At 36.7% G+C, this 17,118-nt stretch overlaps 1 protein-coding gene across 1 annotated transcript; it reads left to right on the top strand.

Annotated features, from left to right (window-relative positions):
• The first annotated feature begins 15,814 nt into the window (after positions 1 to 15,814).
• LOC140508651 (olfactory receptor 56A3) lies at positions 15,815 to 16,762 on the top strand. The gene has a single exon (XM_072616541.1). It carries the CDS (start codon positions 15,815 to 15,817, stop codon positions 16,760 to 16,762), a length of 948 nt encoding a protein of 315 aa, XP_072472642.1.
• The last annotated feature ends 356 nt before the right edge of the window (positions 16,763 to 17,118 follow it).

Raw genomic sequence — 17,118 nt, 5'->3', positions numbered from 1 at the left:
GATTATTGATCCAAACATAGACAGGGAAGGCATACTGCACAAATTTGGGATGCAACAGAAGTGATACCTGGAATAACTCATCCCCTTTATACCATAGGTACAATTCCCTGAGTGCCATAATGGCCCCTTTTATATGAAAAAGACATACTTGGTGATAGAAATTCCTGGGGAAGGAGTGCTTTACCATCCTCAGTCACTCAGACCCCAAAAACCTATTTTGCTTTACACGGCCTTTTCCACTTTTCCGCTTCAGAATTGTCATATTGAAGAGGATCCCATCGTTCAGTTGTCAAAGGAAATAGAAGAGATAATGCTTTCTCTTATCTTTTTCTTTTTTGAGATGGTTCTTTCAAAGAATAAAACTTTGTCACTTCATCTGCTCTATTATTGACACAAGAAACAATGTCAGTACCTTTAGAGTGGGCAGAACAATGGACAATAATTAAGACCTTAGGGAGATGAATGACTGAAAGAAGATCTTTAAGGAATTTGGCATTGGCAATGACATTTCCTGATAAAGTAAGAAACCTTTCTGCAGCCACAGCTTTCCGATTGTGTGACAGAACACAAAAACATGGTGAGAGTCAGTATAAATAGCAGCATTTTTACTGGCAGCAAAGTGGTATGCCTATGATTAAGGGAAACTGAGACACAAAAGGCCAAGCAAAGTCTATTTATTGGTAAAGCTAACAATTACCAATAATAGAGGTTAACGATCCCTCAGTGATCAAGGACCCATCCATACAATCAGAGCACCCTTTTAAACTGTCTGCTTATATAAGTTCATTACATAGTGTCAGCTGATGCCAACTAAACTAAAATGGTGATTGGTCCATAATTATACTAATCAGCAAAAGAAACCTTCCAGAGCCCATGGTAACAGGGACACAGAGTCAACATGCTTGGAAAATCCCCAATGCTATACTTCCCTAAACTACAGAAAAACATTTTATGACCAGTTTGAATCACCATCCTTTTAACTTCTGTATCTCTTCCATGAAGCAGGTTCACTCAAAGTAACATGCATGATGTCCTATCAAGTATCATATTTACCAAGGCCTATACAAAATTGCTCTAAATCTCAGCCATCAGAAATTGATTATTATAGTTATTGCTGCGATTAATAAAACTCTTCACTACTAATCTATCAACCAATTTATTTTATTTACTTTATTCTTAACTGAAGAAATAAAAGAGGCATTTCCATAATATAGTTGAGTAGAAAAAAAAAGATGATTGCACATGAAACTGTAAATCTATTATGTACAACTTGCTATTCCTTTTATATACAAAATAAAGTTTTCATGCAACTTCTTCTTTTTCTTTTTTCTTCCCTCCTACCCACCCTAGAGTTAGTTGGCATTAGACATAAATATGTATGTGTGTATATATACATATATATTATTCTGTACATACTTCTTTTTATCAGTTCTTTCTCTGGATGCAGAGAGTGCCTTCCTTTATAAGTTCTTTGCAGTTAATTTGAGTTTTAATAATAGTCAAAAAGACTGAGTGGCTCAAAGTTCTTAAAAATATTAGTTACTGTATACAATGTTCCCTTGGTTCTATTCATTTCACTCTTCAATATTTCAGGCAAGTATTTCCATGTTTTTCTGATTATCAAGCTCATCATTTCTCACAGCACAGTAGTACTCTATGAATATTATATGCCAAAACTTGTTCAGCTAATTCCCAATTAACAGGGATCCCCATAGTTTCCAGTTCTTTGCCATCACAAATAGAGCCATTGTAATTGTTTTAGAACAAATAGGTTCTTTTCCTTTTTCCCTAATCACTTTTGGAAACAGACCTAGTAGGAGTATTGCTGGGCCAAAGGGTATAGGCAGTTTAATAACTCTTTGAGCATGCTCCTAGATTTCTCTCCAAAATGGTTGGATCATTGCAGAGGAAGAAATTAAAGCTATCTAAAGTCATATGAAAAAATGCTCTAAATCACTATTGATTAGAGAGATGCAAATCAAAACAACTCTGAGGTACCACATCACATCTATCAGATTGACTAACATGACAAAACAGGAAAATGATAAATGTTGGGGATGTGGGAAAGTTGGAACACTAATCCATTATTGGTGGAGCTGTGAGAAGATCCAATCATTCTGGAGAGCAATTTAGAACTATGCCCAAAGGGCTATAAAAATACGAATACCCTTTGACCCAAAAATATCGCTTCTAGGACTGTACCCCAAAGACAGAATAAAAATGGGCAAAGGGCCCACATGTACAATATTACTTACAGGAGCTCTTTTTGTGGTGGCCAAGAATTGGAAACAAGGTGATGCCCATTAATTGGGGAACGGATGTATATGAAGTTGCGGTATATGAACATAATGGAATATTATTGTGCTATAAGAAATGATAAGCAGGAGGACTTCAGGAAAATGTGGAAAGACTTATATGAACTGATCCTGAGTGAAGTGAGCAGAACCAGGAGAACACCGTACACAGTCACAGCCACAATGTGTAAGGACTGCTTTTGATAGACTTAACCCTTCTCAGCAATGTAAGGACCTAAAACTTTTCCAAAGGACTCTTGATGGAAAATGCCATCCACATCCAGAGAAAGAACTAAGGAGTTTGATTGCATAGTGAGGCAGACTTTTTTTTTCTTTTGTTTTGTTTGGTTTTCTTTCTCATGGTTTCTCCCATTCATTATAATTCTTCTGTGCAATATGACTTATGTGAAAATGTATTTGGTAGGAATGTATGTGTGGAACCCATATTATATTGCATGCCATCTTGGGGAGGGATGGGGGGGAGAAAATTTAAAACTTGTAGACGTGAATGTTGAAAATTAAAAATAAATAAATATTTTAAATGGTTGAATCAGTTCACAGTTTCACCAACAGTGAATTAATGTTCCAATTTTTCCTTGTTCCCTCCAAATTTGTCCCTTTCCTCTTCATTTTGGCCAATCTGACATGTGTAAAATTATATCTCAAGGTTGTTTTAATTTGTATTTCTCTAATCAATAATGATTTAGAGCTTTTTAGGACTGTAATTTTTTTTTTTACTTCTTTATTGGAAAACTGTTCATATCCTTTGACCATTTATCAGTTGGGAAATGACTCATATTCTTATAGAGCTGACAAAGTTCTTTATATATTTGAGATATGACACCTTTATCTGCAGAATTGTCTATAGAAATTTCTTTTCCAATTTTCTGCTTTCCTTCTGATCTTGGCTACATTATTTTTTGTGTGAAAAACCTTTTTTAATTTAATGTAATTGAAATTATCCATTTTATACCTCATAATGCTCTCTATTTCTTGTCTGTTTGAAAAGTGCTTGTCTATACAAAAGTCTGATGGATAATATGTTTTGAGTTCTTTAAATCTTTTTGTACTTTTTCTCTTTATATATAGGTCATGTATCCACTTTGGCCTTGTCTTTGGTAAATGGTGTAAGATATTGGTCTATACCCAGTTTCTGCTAGACTTCTTTCCAGATTTCCCAACAATTTTTACCAAATAATAAATTCTTATCCCCAAAACTAAAGTCTTTACACTAGTCAAACACAAAATTAACTATAGTCATTTAGTACTGTAAATTGTATATCTACTCTATTCCACTGATCTACCTTTCTATGTCTTAACCAATACCAAATAGCTTGGATAATTACTGCCTTATAATGTAATTTAAGATCTGGTACTGCTAAACCTCCTTCCTTTCCAGTGTTTTGTTAGTTCCTTTGATATTCTTGAAATTTTGTTCTTCCAAATGAATTTTGTTAATATTTTTTCTATCTCAGGAAAAAATTTTTTTGGTAATTTAATTGATGACACTGAATATATCAATTATTTTGGATTAAATTGCCATTTTTATTATACTGGCCCTATCAACCCATGAACAGTTAGTATTTCTCCAGTTCTTTAATCAGATTGTATTTGCATAAAAATTTTTTTTATATATTTTTGCTCATATAGTTCCTGGGTTTGTTTTGGCAGGTATACTCCCAGGTATTTTATATTGTTTACAGCTATTTTAAGTGGGGTATCTCTTATTAACTCTTTTTTTTGCATGGTTTACTTATGATGTATAGGAATGCTGATGATTTAAATAAATTTACTTTATATCCTGGTATTTTGCTCATATTATTAATTGTTTTAATTAACTTTTTAGTTGAGTCTTTGAAATTTTCCAAGTATATCATCATATCATCTGCAAAAGAGATAGTTTTATCACCTCATTTCCTATTGTGATTCTTTCTACTTCTTTTTCTTCCTTTATTGCTATTGTTAGGACTTCTGATGTAATTTTGAATAATATTGGTGACAGTGGGCATCCTTGGTACTGGTCTTACTGAGATGACTTCCAGCTTATTCTCATTACAAATAATGCTTGCTTATGAGTTTAGATAAATGCTTTTTATCACTTTAAGGAAAAATCCACTTATACTATAGTTTCAAGTGTTTTCAATAGAAATGAGTGTTGCACATTTTCAAAAGCTTTTTCTGTATCTATTGATCTAATCATATGATATTTGTTACTTTTATAATTGATATATAATAATCAATTTCACAATACCCTTTGACCCTGAGACTCCTACTACTAAACATATACCTCAGAGAGGTAAGCAACAGGAAAAAAAATCTATATAGTCCAAAATATTTATAGCAGTCCTTTTTTTTAGTAGCAAAGAACTGGAAACAAATTAGATGCCCATCATTTGGGAAGTGGCTAAATGAATTGCGGTATATGAATGTAATAATATATAACCATGTGGCAAAAACTGTTAAATTTGGTTACTAGGAAGAAGCATGGGAAGATATCTATGAGCTGATACAAAATGAAGTGAAGAAGACCAAATAAAGGGAATATACTTATTGATTATATCAATGCAAGTGGAAATAACAACAGCAATGCAATTAAAATTGAAGGCTGAAAAATTATAATGAACAAATTTGACCCAAAAGAAGAGATCTTATGTGGCACCTGGGAGATTATGGAAGGGAAATAACACATATGCTCTCAAACACAATTGTGTCACTGTATCTTTCTTCTTTTAGATCATTGTTACTAGGGATGTGTGTGTGTTCATCCTTCGTTGCCGAAGAAGACCATGCCATCCAAGAAATAATGACATGACTTGCACTTGACTTTGTTTGAAGTGAGGGAAGACTGTGCAGGTCACCAGCCTCACTTCTCCTCCAGAGCCATCTGAATCTAGTGACCAGATATTCATCAGGATAACTGGAGATAACCCAGGATGAGGCACTTGGGGTTAAGTGACTTGCTCAAGGTCACGCAGCTAGTGAGTGTCAAGTGTCTGAGGTGATATTTGAACTCAAGTCCTCCTGACTCCTGCACTGGTGCTCTATCCGCTGCACCACCTAGCTGCCCACTAGGGATGACCCACTGTACAGAGGAAGGAGGATGTATGTATTAGGAAATAAGGTGGTATAAAAACAAATACAATTAATGAAAATAAAATAACTTTTGAATTAAAATTTCATACTTGGTCTCTTGAATGTCAATACCATAGACAATGGGATTGAGGACTGGAGAGATTAGGTGGTTCAAGAAAGAGTTAGAATGACGCTAGCAAATAGCATGAGAGTTATCATTATGTTTATTAATTAGCATATGATAATAGTTTAAAAACTGGAAGTTTTTATTCCAACCCCCTCATTTTTCTGGTGAGGAAACACAGAGTTAGGGAAAGATAGTGATTTTCTGAAGGTCACAAAGGTAGCAGAACTGAAAGCGACCTTGGAGGCCAACTGGTCTGGCACCAACATTTTATTGATGAGAAAACAGAAACCCAGGAAGGCTAAGTGATTTGTCCAGTTTTATATAGTAGTAGGTTTAGAGGTAAAATGTGAACCCAGTTCCTCTGACTCCAGAACCACCAGAGATCTCCATGCTACCTCCAAGTCCAGTGTTCATTCAGTCCCACAATGGATATAACCAAGTAGAAAATATATGAACAAAGTGAGTTTAAAGATATCAAAGAGGTGTATGATGTGAAAAGATTGAGAACAGCTGAAAATGAGGGATAGTGGATAAATATATGAATGTTTCATTGGTGTTCTGCTGACTGAGTAGGGGCAGCTAGATGGTACAATGGATAGAATGCCAGGTCTGCTATCAGAAAGACCTGAGTTCAGATATGACCTTAGACACTTACACTAGCTGTATGAGCTGTAAAATTTATTTGACCTCTGTTTGCCCCAGTTCCCTCATCTGTAAAATGGGGTAAAAATAGTATCTACCTTCCAGGGTTGTAGCGTGGATCAAAAGAGATAATTGTAAAGTGCCTCACAGTACCTGGCACATTGTAAGAACTTTATAAATGTTAGCAATTATTATAATTTTTCATGTAATGCCAAGCAAGAGATATGAGCAGGAAGTCCTCAGATTAGAAGGCGGACCTCTGTGAGTCTTAACAGAAGAACAAGATAGAGTAGAAAACAACAGTTTCCCAGAATGAAAAGGTATTGAAATGAGTCTGAATCTGCCTCATGGAGATCTCCTTTAAATGAAATCCCCAGAATCACTATAGAGCACTGTATTTAGAATATGGAAAAGTTCATGTTCCTGAGTTCAAATCTGGCTCCAGAAACTTACTGTGTGACCCAGGACAAATCAGTTCACCCTGTTTGCCTCAGTTTCCTCATCTGTAAAATGAGCTACAGAAGGAGATGGCAAACCATTCCAGTTTCTTTACTAGGAAAACCCACAATGGGGTCACAAAGAATACAATGCAACAACAAAATTTATTCCTCATCTGACTATAAGCTCCATGACAGCAAGGATCCTGTTTGTCTTCCTAGCTGTTAAACTTAGAGCTTCACATGTAGCAGGCCCTTAAAAAGTAATTCTGAATTTAAATGGGAATGGGCAGTTGTTGTAATATAAGGATGGGAGCAGGGGTGTACTGGTAAATATATAACAAGTTGCTCTTTATAGACAATGCCATTTAAAGTTTATTCTGATAAATAAATGTGCATATATATATACATATATATATTTTCTTCCTCACTTTCTTAACTCTAGAAAATTAATAAAATAATAAATAAAGCCCTGGTTTATAGCTTTTGCCAATATCTGAAATATAAATACTCATACTGAAGATCTAACAGTTGGCTCTCCAAGTGATTCAAGCTGATTCCAGCATACCCTTGGATGAGGACAGTACAAACTTTTATATAATGAAATTAAGTTACGGGGAGAAGAGATTAGGGAGCAGGGTTAGACCATCATTTGGATTATACCTCAAGTAGGCACAGAATTAGGAAAGAAAGAAGAGCTTGACAGTCTTGAGTAGAACACATATTGTTGGAGGTCTCCTTTCTCTACATTTATTTAACTTCAGAAAGGCAGCATAGTAGAATGGATAAAGAACTGACCTAGGAACTATGGAAGACTTAGTTTTACATACCATGTCTGATAAATGCTGGGTGTATAGCCATGGGCAAGACCCTTAACCTCTGAATATATGGAACAACCTTTTTTTTTTTTTTATTTTGTAATGTTTAACAATCACTGCCATACAATTGTGATTTTATCCCCCCCACCTACCCCCCACTCCCCCCCTCCCTCCCCACCACTGCATACAATTCTGTATAGATTCTACATATACTTTCCTATTGAGTATATTTTCACTATAGTCATGCTGTGTAGTCAGACTAAGATAAATGAAAGAAATCGTATAACAAATCAGAACATGATACACAAACACATACATATACACAAACATGATCTGCTACAATACGTGAGTGACTTCCATATTTCTCTCTCTGAGTGTGGCAGGCATTTTGCCTTGAGATCCTCCATTGGGATTTTTTTTTTTTTTTTGGTAAGAAGTTCTTGTGTTATTACAAAAATCTAAGTCTACCAGAAAAAACTCTCACACACTGTGGTTGTTGCTGTGCATAAAGTTTTCCTGGTTCTGCTCCTTTCACTCAGCATCAGGTCATATAAGTCCTTCCAGGCCTCTCTGAAGTCTTCTTGTTCATCATTTCTTATGGCACAATAGTACTCCATTACATTCATATACCATAATTTATTCAGCCATTCCCCAATTGATGGACATCCCCTTGACTTCCAGTTTTTGGCAACTACATAGAGTGCTGCTATAAATATTTTTGTACATGTGGGACCCTTTCCCATTTTTATGATCTCTTGGGAATATAGTCCTAGTAGCGATATTGCTGGGTCAAAGGGTATGCACATTTTTGTAGCCCTTTGGGCATAGTTCCAAATTGCTCTCCAGAATGGTTGGATGCGCTCACAGCTCCACCAACAATGAATTAGTGTTCCAACTTTCCCACATCCTCTCCAGCATTTATCATTTTCTTGTTCTGTCATGTTTGCCAATCTTATAGGTGTGATGTGGTACCTCAGAGTTGTTTTGATTTGCATCTCTCTAACCAATAGTGATTTAGAGCATTTTTTCATATGATTATAGATAGCCTTAACCTCTTCCTCTGAAAATTGCCTGTTCATATCCTTTGACCATTTATCAATTGGGAAATGACTTGTATGATTATACATTTGGATCAGTTCTCTATATATTCTAGAAATGAGGCCTTTATCCCCGAGCTTAGCTGTAAAAATTCTTTCCCAATTTACTACATCCCTCCGGATTTTGGTTGCATTGGGTTTGGTTGTGCAAAAACTTCTCAGTTTAATGTAATCAAAGTTATCCATTTTGCATTTCATAATGCATTCTATCTCTCCTTTAGTAAAGAATTCTTCCCTTCTCCATAGATCTGATAAATACACTATTCCTTGCTTCTCCAGTTTATTCATGGTATCAATCTTTATACCTAAATCATGTACCCATTTGGACTTTATTCTTGTGTACGGTGTCAGGTATGGGTCTATGCCTAATTTCCGCCACACTGTTATCCAGTTTTCCCAGCAATTTTTGTCAAACAATGAGTTCTTATCCCAGAAGCTGGGGTCCTTGGGGAACGACCTTTTTTTAATTAATTAATTTTTAGTTTTCAATATTCACTTTTATAAGATTTTTGAGTTCTAAATTCTTCCCCCTCCCCAAGATGGCATGCAATCTGATATAGGTTATACATGTACAATCACATTAAACATATGTCCACATTAGTCATGTTGTGAAAGAAGAATCAGAACAAAAGGGAAAAACCACGAGAAAGAAAAAACAAAACAAAAAAGAGAGAAAATAGTGTGCTTAGAAAATAGTGTACTATGATCTTCATTCAGTCTCCAGAGTTCTTTCTCTAGATGTGAGTAGCAAGGTCAACTTTCTAAAAATCTAAGTTTCAAAATAATTGATTTGTAGATCTGATTGGGTAAAAACAGCTTTCACATGAGCTGCTGCCTACATAGATAACACTGTTGTTGTACACACACACACACACACACACACACACACACCTGCCTATTCTGTGGATTCCATCGCCATTGAGCATGGGTTTAACGGGGTCTGGTCTCCACTAGTAAAATATAGGGGGTTTTCACAGATTCTCTCATAATGTGTGGGAGAAGCCCAGGTCTCACTGAATGAGTATGTGAGAGCCTGATTTTCACCACACATTTGCAGGCAAAGCTCCATCAGTGACAAACTATAGGAAGAAATCGGCTACTCTGAAGAGTTTGAAAGGTCTCAGATACTGAGAAACCAATGCAAGATTCTTCTCTTCTTTCCTCAGTTGTCCTTGAATAGATGTGGAAGACTCAAGAACAGAGTTGTTCTGGTAGCTGTTTAACAACCAGCTCTCTCCAGGGAGAAAAAAATTATTCTCATCATATTTTTAAGTTTAACCTTCATTATTAACATTTTCCCCATCACTTTCTTAAGTCTAGATGATCACCAAAAAATAATCAAAGCCTGGTTAACAGCATTTGTAAATTTCTTAGGTGTAAGTGTTCATACTGAAAATTTAACAATCAGCTCTTGCAAAGGAAAGTTTGAGATGGCTCCACCATACTCCTGCTCAAGACGCACTAAGCATAGCCAGGAAGGATCCAGTAGTCATGCACAGAAGACGTATAAAAACTGAACTGAGTCTATTCATTGACCCATGTGTGGGGGTCCTGTTTCTGTGTTCTGGAGCCTATGTGGATATGTATGACCATAGAAGATAATGATGAAGCCTACCCTGACCCTGACATACAACGCATGTACATTCACTTTAATAGAGCAGATTAACCTGAGAGTCAAGGACTTTTTTTTTTCTAGTCTGTGCCAGTAAAACATCTTGGGATTATTCGTATTTAGACTCCTAAAATCTAAATGATTCTCCATCTTTCCAGTCTAGCCCTAGGGATCAGGATGGTAGGATTGCCCATAGGACTCTGTCCCTTAGGTTCCAGCCTAAGCTGTACAAATTGCAGTTGCAATTTGGAGAGATGAGAGAAATAAAAGCCAGTTGAGGCCTGCACAACAAACTGAAGTGCAGGGAACACCCTCAGAATAGGTTCTTAGTGTCAAAGAACTGAGAGGACCATAAAAATAAGGCAGAGTAACCTTTATCATTCTCCCAGGGAGGAAAGAGTCCCAAGTCTGCAGTAAGATTAGTGAAAAGGCATGAAGGTTTTTTTATGGACTTACTTAATTTAGGACCTTGGTTCTGTTTTCTCTTCTCACGTAAAATCCCCTTAATCAAAATATAGCTCCCATTCCTTTATTTAAGGACTTCAAAGCACTTTCCAACAAGAACCCTATAAGGTAAGTAGTGTAAATATTCTTTTCTCCATTATACAAAGAAGGGAAGAAGTTAAATGACTTGCCAAAGACCTTGAAATTTGTAAGTTCCAGATCTGAGACACCTAACCTAGGCCTTTAGGATCTAAAAGTTGGACTCAACTCTGCTACTCTATCTCTCAATATGAATAATATTGAGAGAAAATGAGGTCAGAGATGGTCTCCACTGGAAATTTTACAAGGAGACAAATATTGGCTGACTATGAGCAAGAAATTTCAAATGACATTGTACAACACTGGTTGTTTGAGTTCACACAGAGAGATCAAAGCCACAGGAAGAATTCATACAGAGGCCAATTCATAATGGCATAGTAGAGCAACCAGGTGGTGCAGTGGATAGAACACAGGATCTTGTTAGGAAAATCTGAGTTTAAATTTGGTCTCAGACATTTAATAGCTGTATGACTCTGGGCAAGTCATTTAACCTTGGTTTGACCTTGGTTCCTCATCCGTATAAATGGGAACAAACTAGAGAAGAAAATAGCAAACCACTGCAGTATCTTTGCCATGAAAACTTCTGAGACACCATGATTTGAAAATCCAGGACAGAGTTACCAGGTAGGAATTAATGGGGTGAGGCCTCCTGATTCGAGGGAACCAAGGAAGTTGAGAAAATCCAAAGTATTCCTCTGGATCCTAGAAATGAGAAGCCACTAAGTACAATTTCTATCTTGGTCTTTTCTTCTCTGATTCCCAAACCAAGAATGAAGAGGAATAGAAAGGGAAGGAGCAGAGGAAAAAAATAATAATAAATAATAATAATAGTAGTTATTTTTCTATTTCTATAGTTTTTATATTTCTATCTTTTATTACTTACAAAGTAACTTGTTCACAACAATTCTATGAGGTAGGTAGTATGTTATAGTCTTCACTTAAAAAAGATAAAAATGAAGAAATCAGAGCCCAGAAATATTAAATGATTTGATCAAGATTGCACAACTAAAGGAAAGAAAGGAATGGTATGGACTCAAACCCAGGTCTTCTGACTCTAATTCCAGCAATAGAAAAGGGGTGAAAGGAGTAAGCAAAGAGGCAGGAGGGCAGTGTGTTGGTATCTTCTTATACTCTCACAATAGATTGTGGGAGCAACCCAGAGTCTCCAACTTTTTTACCGTATTTCCCTAAGTAGTCTTCATCCTTTTAATTCCAGCTGCCTTGGTATTCAGACCAGGGCTAATTCAAAGGGACACTGTAATCAGAGCAGTGGGTTCCCTTTTATGTTTGACTCTTCTTCTCTTTGGCCCTGGCATTAGGTATTTAGCTTCGTATTCCATTATATAAATGTTAGTTATTTTCACTAGCGTTGTTATTATTATGAACATTCTTACTACTACTGTTAATTATTCCCTTCATCTCTAAACCTCCATGTAACCAGTAGTAAAATCTACATACTCTTGGGCTTCTTCTATCTTAGGGAAAACTGGAGTTCCTTTTCACCAGACATGAGAACTCTATTTCATGAGGTGTCACAGAGATAGAGAAGGTCTAGCTATATCTAGACCATGGGACATGTCTCTTCAAGAGACCTTTCTGTTCACTTAGCTATTTCCCTCTCCCCCATCCCCATGCCTAGCCTACTGCTGTCCCTCCATGACTCCCAAGAATTCTGTATCCTCTTTCTAATGCTATCTCTTTTGACACTCAAGTTAAACTTGATTCATTGCTACTTCTCCATTACAGTCAATTAGCATTTATTAAGTGCCTACTATATACCAGTCACTTTACAGATGTTATGTCATTTGATCTGCACAACAACACTTGGAGTCGGTGCTTTTATTATCCACATTTTATAGTTAAAGAAACTGAAGCAGACAGAGATAAAATACTTGCCTAAGGTCACATAAATATTTCGGGATGGATTTCACTTTGGGCCCAGTGCTCTGTCTACTGTACCACCTAGCTGTCTTTTCAGAATGATAGCATGTCCCAGAACTCATGCTGTCCTGGAGTAGAAGCCTTTGGAACTGAGGGTCACACTTCAGTGACATATTGAGGCATTGGAGTAGCAATTTTGTAGAAGTTCATTTACACACAAAACCAATACAAAATACTTGAGAAATCAGTAACTGGTGGGGAGAGATATGTAAAGCTCTTATATATAAGGTGGTCATTGAGCTGAGTTTTGCAGAGGAAAGGAGGGAGTACATTCCAGGTATGGGGGACAGCAAGTGCAAAGGCATTGACAATACAAACCATTCTTGTGGGAAACAGCAAATAGTTCAGTGTAGCTAGATTGTAGAGTACATGAAATGGAATAAAGTTTAAGAACACTGGAAAGGTATGGGGGGTGGGGTGATAAAGAGCTTAAATTTCCAAACAAAGAATTTTATATTTGATCCAGAGAGATAGTGATAAGGAATAGCTGCAGTTTTTGAGTAGAAAAGTGATACGATCAAACCTGCACCTTAAGAAAATCACTATGGCAGTTAAGTAAAGAATGAATTGGAATTGGGAGAGATACATGGCAGCGAGAACTTTTAGAAGACTATTGCATTATCGGCCATTCTTGAGGTGATACAGACTTGTACTAGGGTGGTGACTTTGTGAGTGAAGAGAAAAGAAGAGAACATATGTAAAAATTCTTATGAAGTTAGAAATAATAAAATGTGACAACAGATTGGATATGTAGGATGAGTGAGAGTGAGGAGTTTGGGATGGTTTCCAGAGAAAAATAACGAGTTCTGTTTTTGACTTGTTGAGTTTGAAATGTTAAGATATTCATTTTGAGATGTCAAAAAAGGATAGTGCTGTCCTTAACAGGAATAGGGAAGATCTGAACAATGTTTGTTGGGAAAGAAAATAAGGTTTATGTTAGTGACCTGAAGCAGTAAGTATCTGAAACAGAATTTGAAGTGAGATCTTCCTGACTCCAAATCCAACACTCTATCCACTTCAAAATGTTGGTCATTGAATTCATTAAAAATACATGCTATTTATTTAACATCAGTTGGACCTTCAATGCTGCACAGTAGTCCTTGTAATTATCTATTACTGACTCTATCAAATCTGCAAATCAGCTCTTTCAAAATATCTTTTTTTCCAGCTTCAAACTTTCAATTCTTTTCAATATCTACTCACATATGATGACCTTTGCTCCTACTTGCTGAGACAGGCCATTTGCTATGAACTTCTCATCTCTCCTACACTTTTCAATGTTCTCACCCATCCTCCCTGGAAAGGATAAGGACATATTCTTGTCAGAAGGCTAACTAGCCAACTCATCTATAAAATCCTAACCTTTACTCTATTCCCTTTTCTTTGACTTTACTTCATCCACCATCTTTTCTTGTGCATCCTCAACTTCTGTCACCTTGTACTGGCTCCTTCTAATGAGTCTTCACATTACATTTTTTTTAAAAAAATTCTCTACTTCCTACTGAAGGTAATATCTTTACTCTCTCCAATACTTACTATAAAATATAAATAGTCTACACTTGCTGCCTTTATTTCCTTACCACCAACTTATTCATTAAAATATTTCAATCTGATGTGTCCACATTTTTGTTGTTATCCAGTCATGTCTGACTCTTTGTGACCCCATGAATCACAGAACACTAGGCCTTTCTATCCTCCACTGTCTCCTGAAGTCTGTTCAGGCTCATATCCATTGCTTTCATGATGCTATCTGTCCATCTCTTGCTCTACCATTTTCTCCTTTTGTCTTCAATCTTTTCCAACATAAGCATCTTTTCCAATGAGTCCTGTCTTCTCATAATGTGACCAAAGTATTTAAACTTCAGCTTCACTTTTTGACCTTCCAATAAATATTCTATATCAATTTCTTTAAGTATTGACTGACTGATATTCTTCCTGTCCAAGGGACTCTTAAAATTCTTCTCCAGCACCAAATTTAAAAGCATTGATTCTGCAATGCTCAGTTTTCCTTACAATCCAACTCTCACAGCTATACATTACTACAGAAAAAAAACCATAGCTTTGACTCTGCAGATCTTTGTTGACAAGGTTATGTCCCTGCTTTTTAGTATGCTGTCATGATTTGCCATAGCTTTCTTTCCAAGGAAGAAAAGGTCTTTTAATTTCATGGATGCAGTTGTGCAATGATCTTTGATTCCAAGAATATAAAATCTGAAACTTTTTCCACTTTTTCTTCTTCTATTTGCCAGAAGATGGTGGGACCATGTTAAGTATCAGGACAACTTTTACCTTCTCCTCTTTCACTCTCAAGAGGCTTAATTTTTCATTTGCTGTCTGTCTGGTGTCTGCATTAGAGTACTGAAATTGGTCTTTTACATGACAAGGATGCCCATCTTAATTACCATATCCTACCTATTTTCCTTTTCTCTTGTTTGAACACTCTCTACACTTGCCAATGTAGACTCTCCTTTCTTATTATGCTTTTATCTCTTCAACTTCCAGAACATTGTCCTCTCATTTTTATTCCATTCTTATGTCTCTTTTTTTTATATCACATTCTCCTTCTGTCACTTAAATATGGAGATACCATAGTATCAGTCCTCTTTTCTTTCTATTTCCTCTCTAATGGTGATCACATATTGAAATTCATGGAATTAGTCATCATCTTTATGGAGATAATTGTCATTTCTATGTCCACCCTAAATCCCAGATACTCATCTCCCATATTTACAACTTCTTGTTGGACACCTTGAGTTAGGTGACCTACCAGCATCTCAAATTTAATATATCCCAAACTGAACTCTCCTTTTCTTCCTAAAAATCTTTCTTTTACCTAAGAATGGAAATTATGAGGAAGACGGTGAATAAAGCTTAATATTTTTAAGGACAAGAAAAAGACTTTTGGCATTTTTTAGAATAGGAAACATGACTGTACTTAAAGTTAAGGAACTTAAACAGAAGTAGATAATAAAAATATTGTATAAGAAATGAAATGATTATTCAAGCAAAGTTATAGATGAGTTTTGGAGTGGAATACTCCAAGGGTAGAGATAGAAAGGATAACTTGAGGAATGAATATAATCAAATCTTTCTCTGATACTGGTAGAGAAGGAAAAAAATGGTGAGTACACTGGGAGGAATGGAAGAGAGGAGTTGAGAATGTTGTGTGTTCCTGTTTCCAGGCTCAGATGCTAAGATCAAGGGGAAAGCTGAACCCTCAGAACCCACACCATGATGTTGCCCAGCAATAGGTCCTCAACAACTGAGTTCTCTGAGTTTCTCCTCAACTGTTTTGTCAGATCTCCAAGCTGGCAGCGCTGGCTCTCCCTGCCCCTGAGCCTGCTTTTCCTTCTGGCCATGGGGGCCAATGCCACCCTCCTGATCACCATCCGACTGGAGGCCTCTCTGCACGAGCCAATGTACTACCTGCTCAGCCTGCTTTCCCTGCTGGACATTGTACTCTGCCTCAGTGTTATCCCTAAGGTCCTGCTCATCTTCTGGTTTGATCTCAGACCCATAAGTTTCTCTGCTTGCTTCCTCCAAATGTATATTATGAACTGCTTCCTGGCTATGGAGTCTTGTACCTTCTTGATAATGGCATATGATAGATATATTGCCATCTGCCACCCACTGCGCTACCCATCCATCATTACTGATCAATTCGTTGCCAAGGCTGCCATTTTCATAGTGGCCCGGAATGCTCTTGCCACCATACCAATACCTATTCTCTCTGCTCAGCTACACTACTGTCAGTACAATGTCATTGAGAATTGTATCTGTGCCAACTTGTCAGTGTCCAAACTCTCTTGCAATGACATTACGATTAATCGCCTCTACCAGTTTGCAGGGGGATGGACTCTGCTAGGTTCTGACCTCGTCCTCATCTTCCTCTCCTACTCCTTCATTCTTCGAGCTGTACTGAGGCTTAAGGCAAAGGGGGCTGCAGCCAAGGCCATGAGTACGTGTGGCTCCCACTTCATCCTCATCCTCTTTTTCAGCACCATCCTGCTGGTCTTTGTTCTTACTCATGTGGCCAAAAAGATGGTCTCTCCTGATGTGCCCATTCTGCTCAATGTCTTGCACCATGTCATCCCTGCAGCTCTCAACCCCATTGTCTATGGAGTTCGGACCCAGGAGATCAAGCAAGGCATTCTGAAGTTACTGAGGAAGGGTCAATGAAATGGGAATGAATGCTTTGTACACTTTAGGACCTTAACTTTCTGTTTTACCTCCTCTTCCTCCTCTTTTTTAGTTTCTCCTTCATCTTCATAATGGTGATCAGTTCTAGTTTTGCTGATCTCATGATGTGTCATGTTAGTTAGGTCTTTTATTTCTGCTTCCATGTTTCATAATTATTGTATTGGGGTAGCATAATATTCTATTTCTTAAAAACATAATTTTCATCTATTTGTCAATTGCTAGACATTTAGGTTACTTCTAAATTTTTTACTACCAAAAATCTTTTTGTAATAGATTTGCACAGTTAATATTTTGCAAAAGTATTTTTACAAAGTATTTGGAAAATTATCCTCTTT

The sequence above is a fragment of the Notamacropus eugenii genome, chromosome 5 (genome assembly GCF_028372415.1).
Source record: "Notamacropus eugenii isolate mMacEug1 chromosome 5, mMacEug1.pri_v2, whole genome shotgun sequence".
Lineage (NCBI taxonomy): Eukaryota > Metazoa > Chordata > Mammalia > Diprotodontia > Macropodidae > Notamacropus > Notamacropus eugenii.
This window is presented reverse-complemented; position numbering and strand designations above follow the sequence as displayed.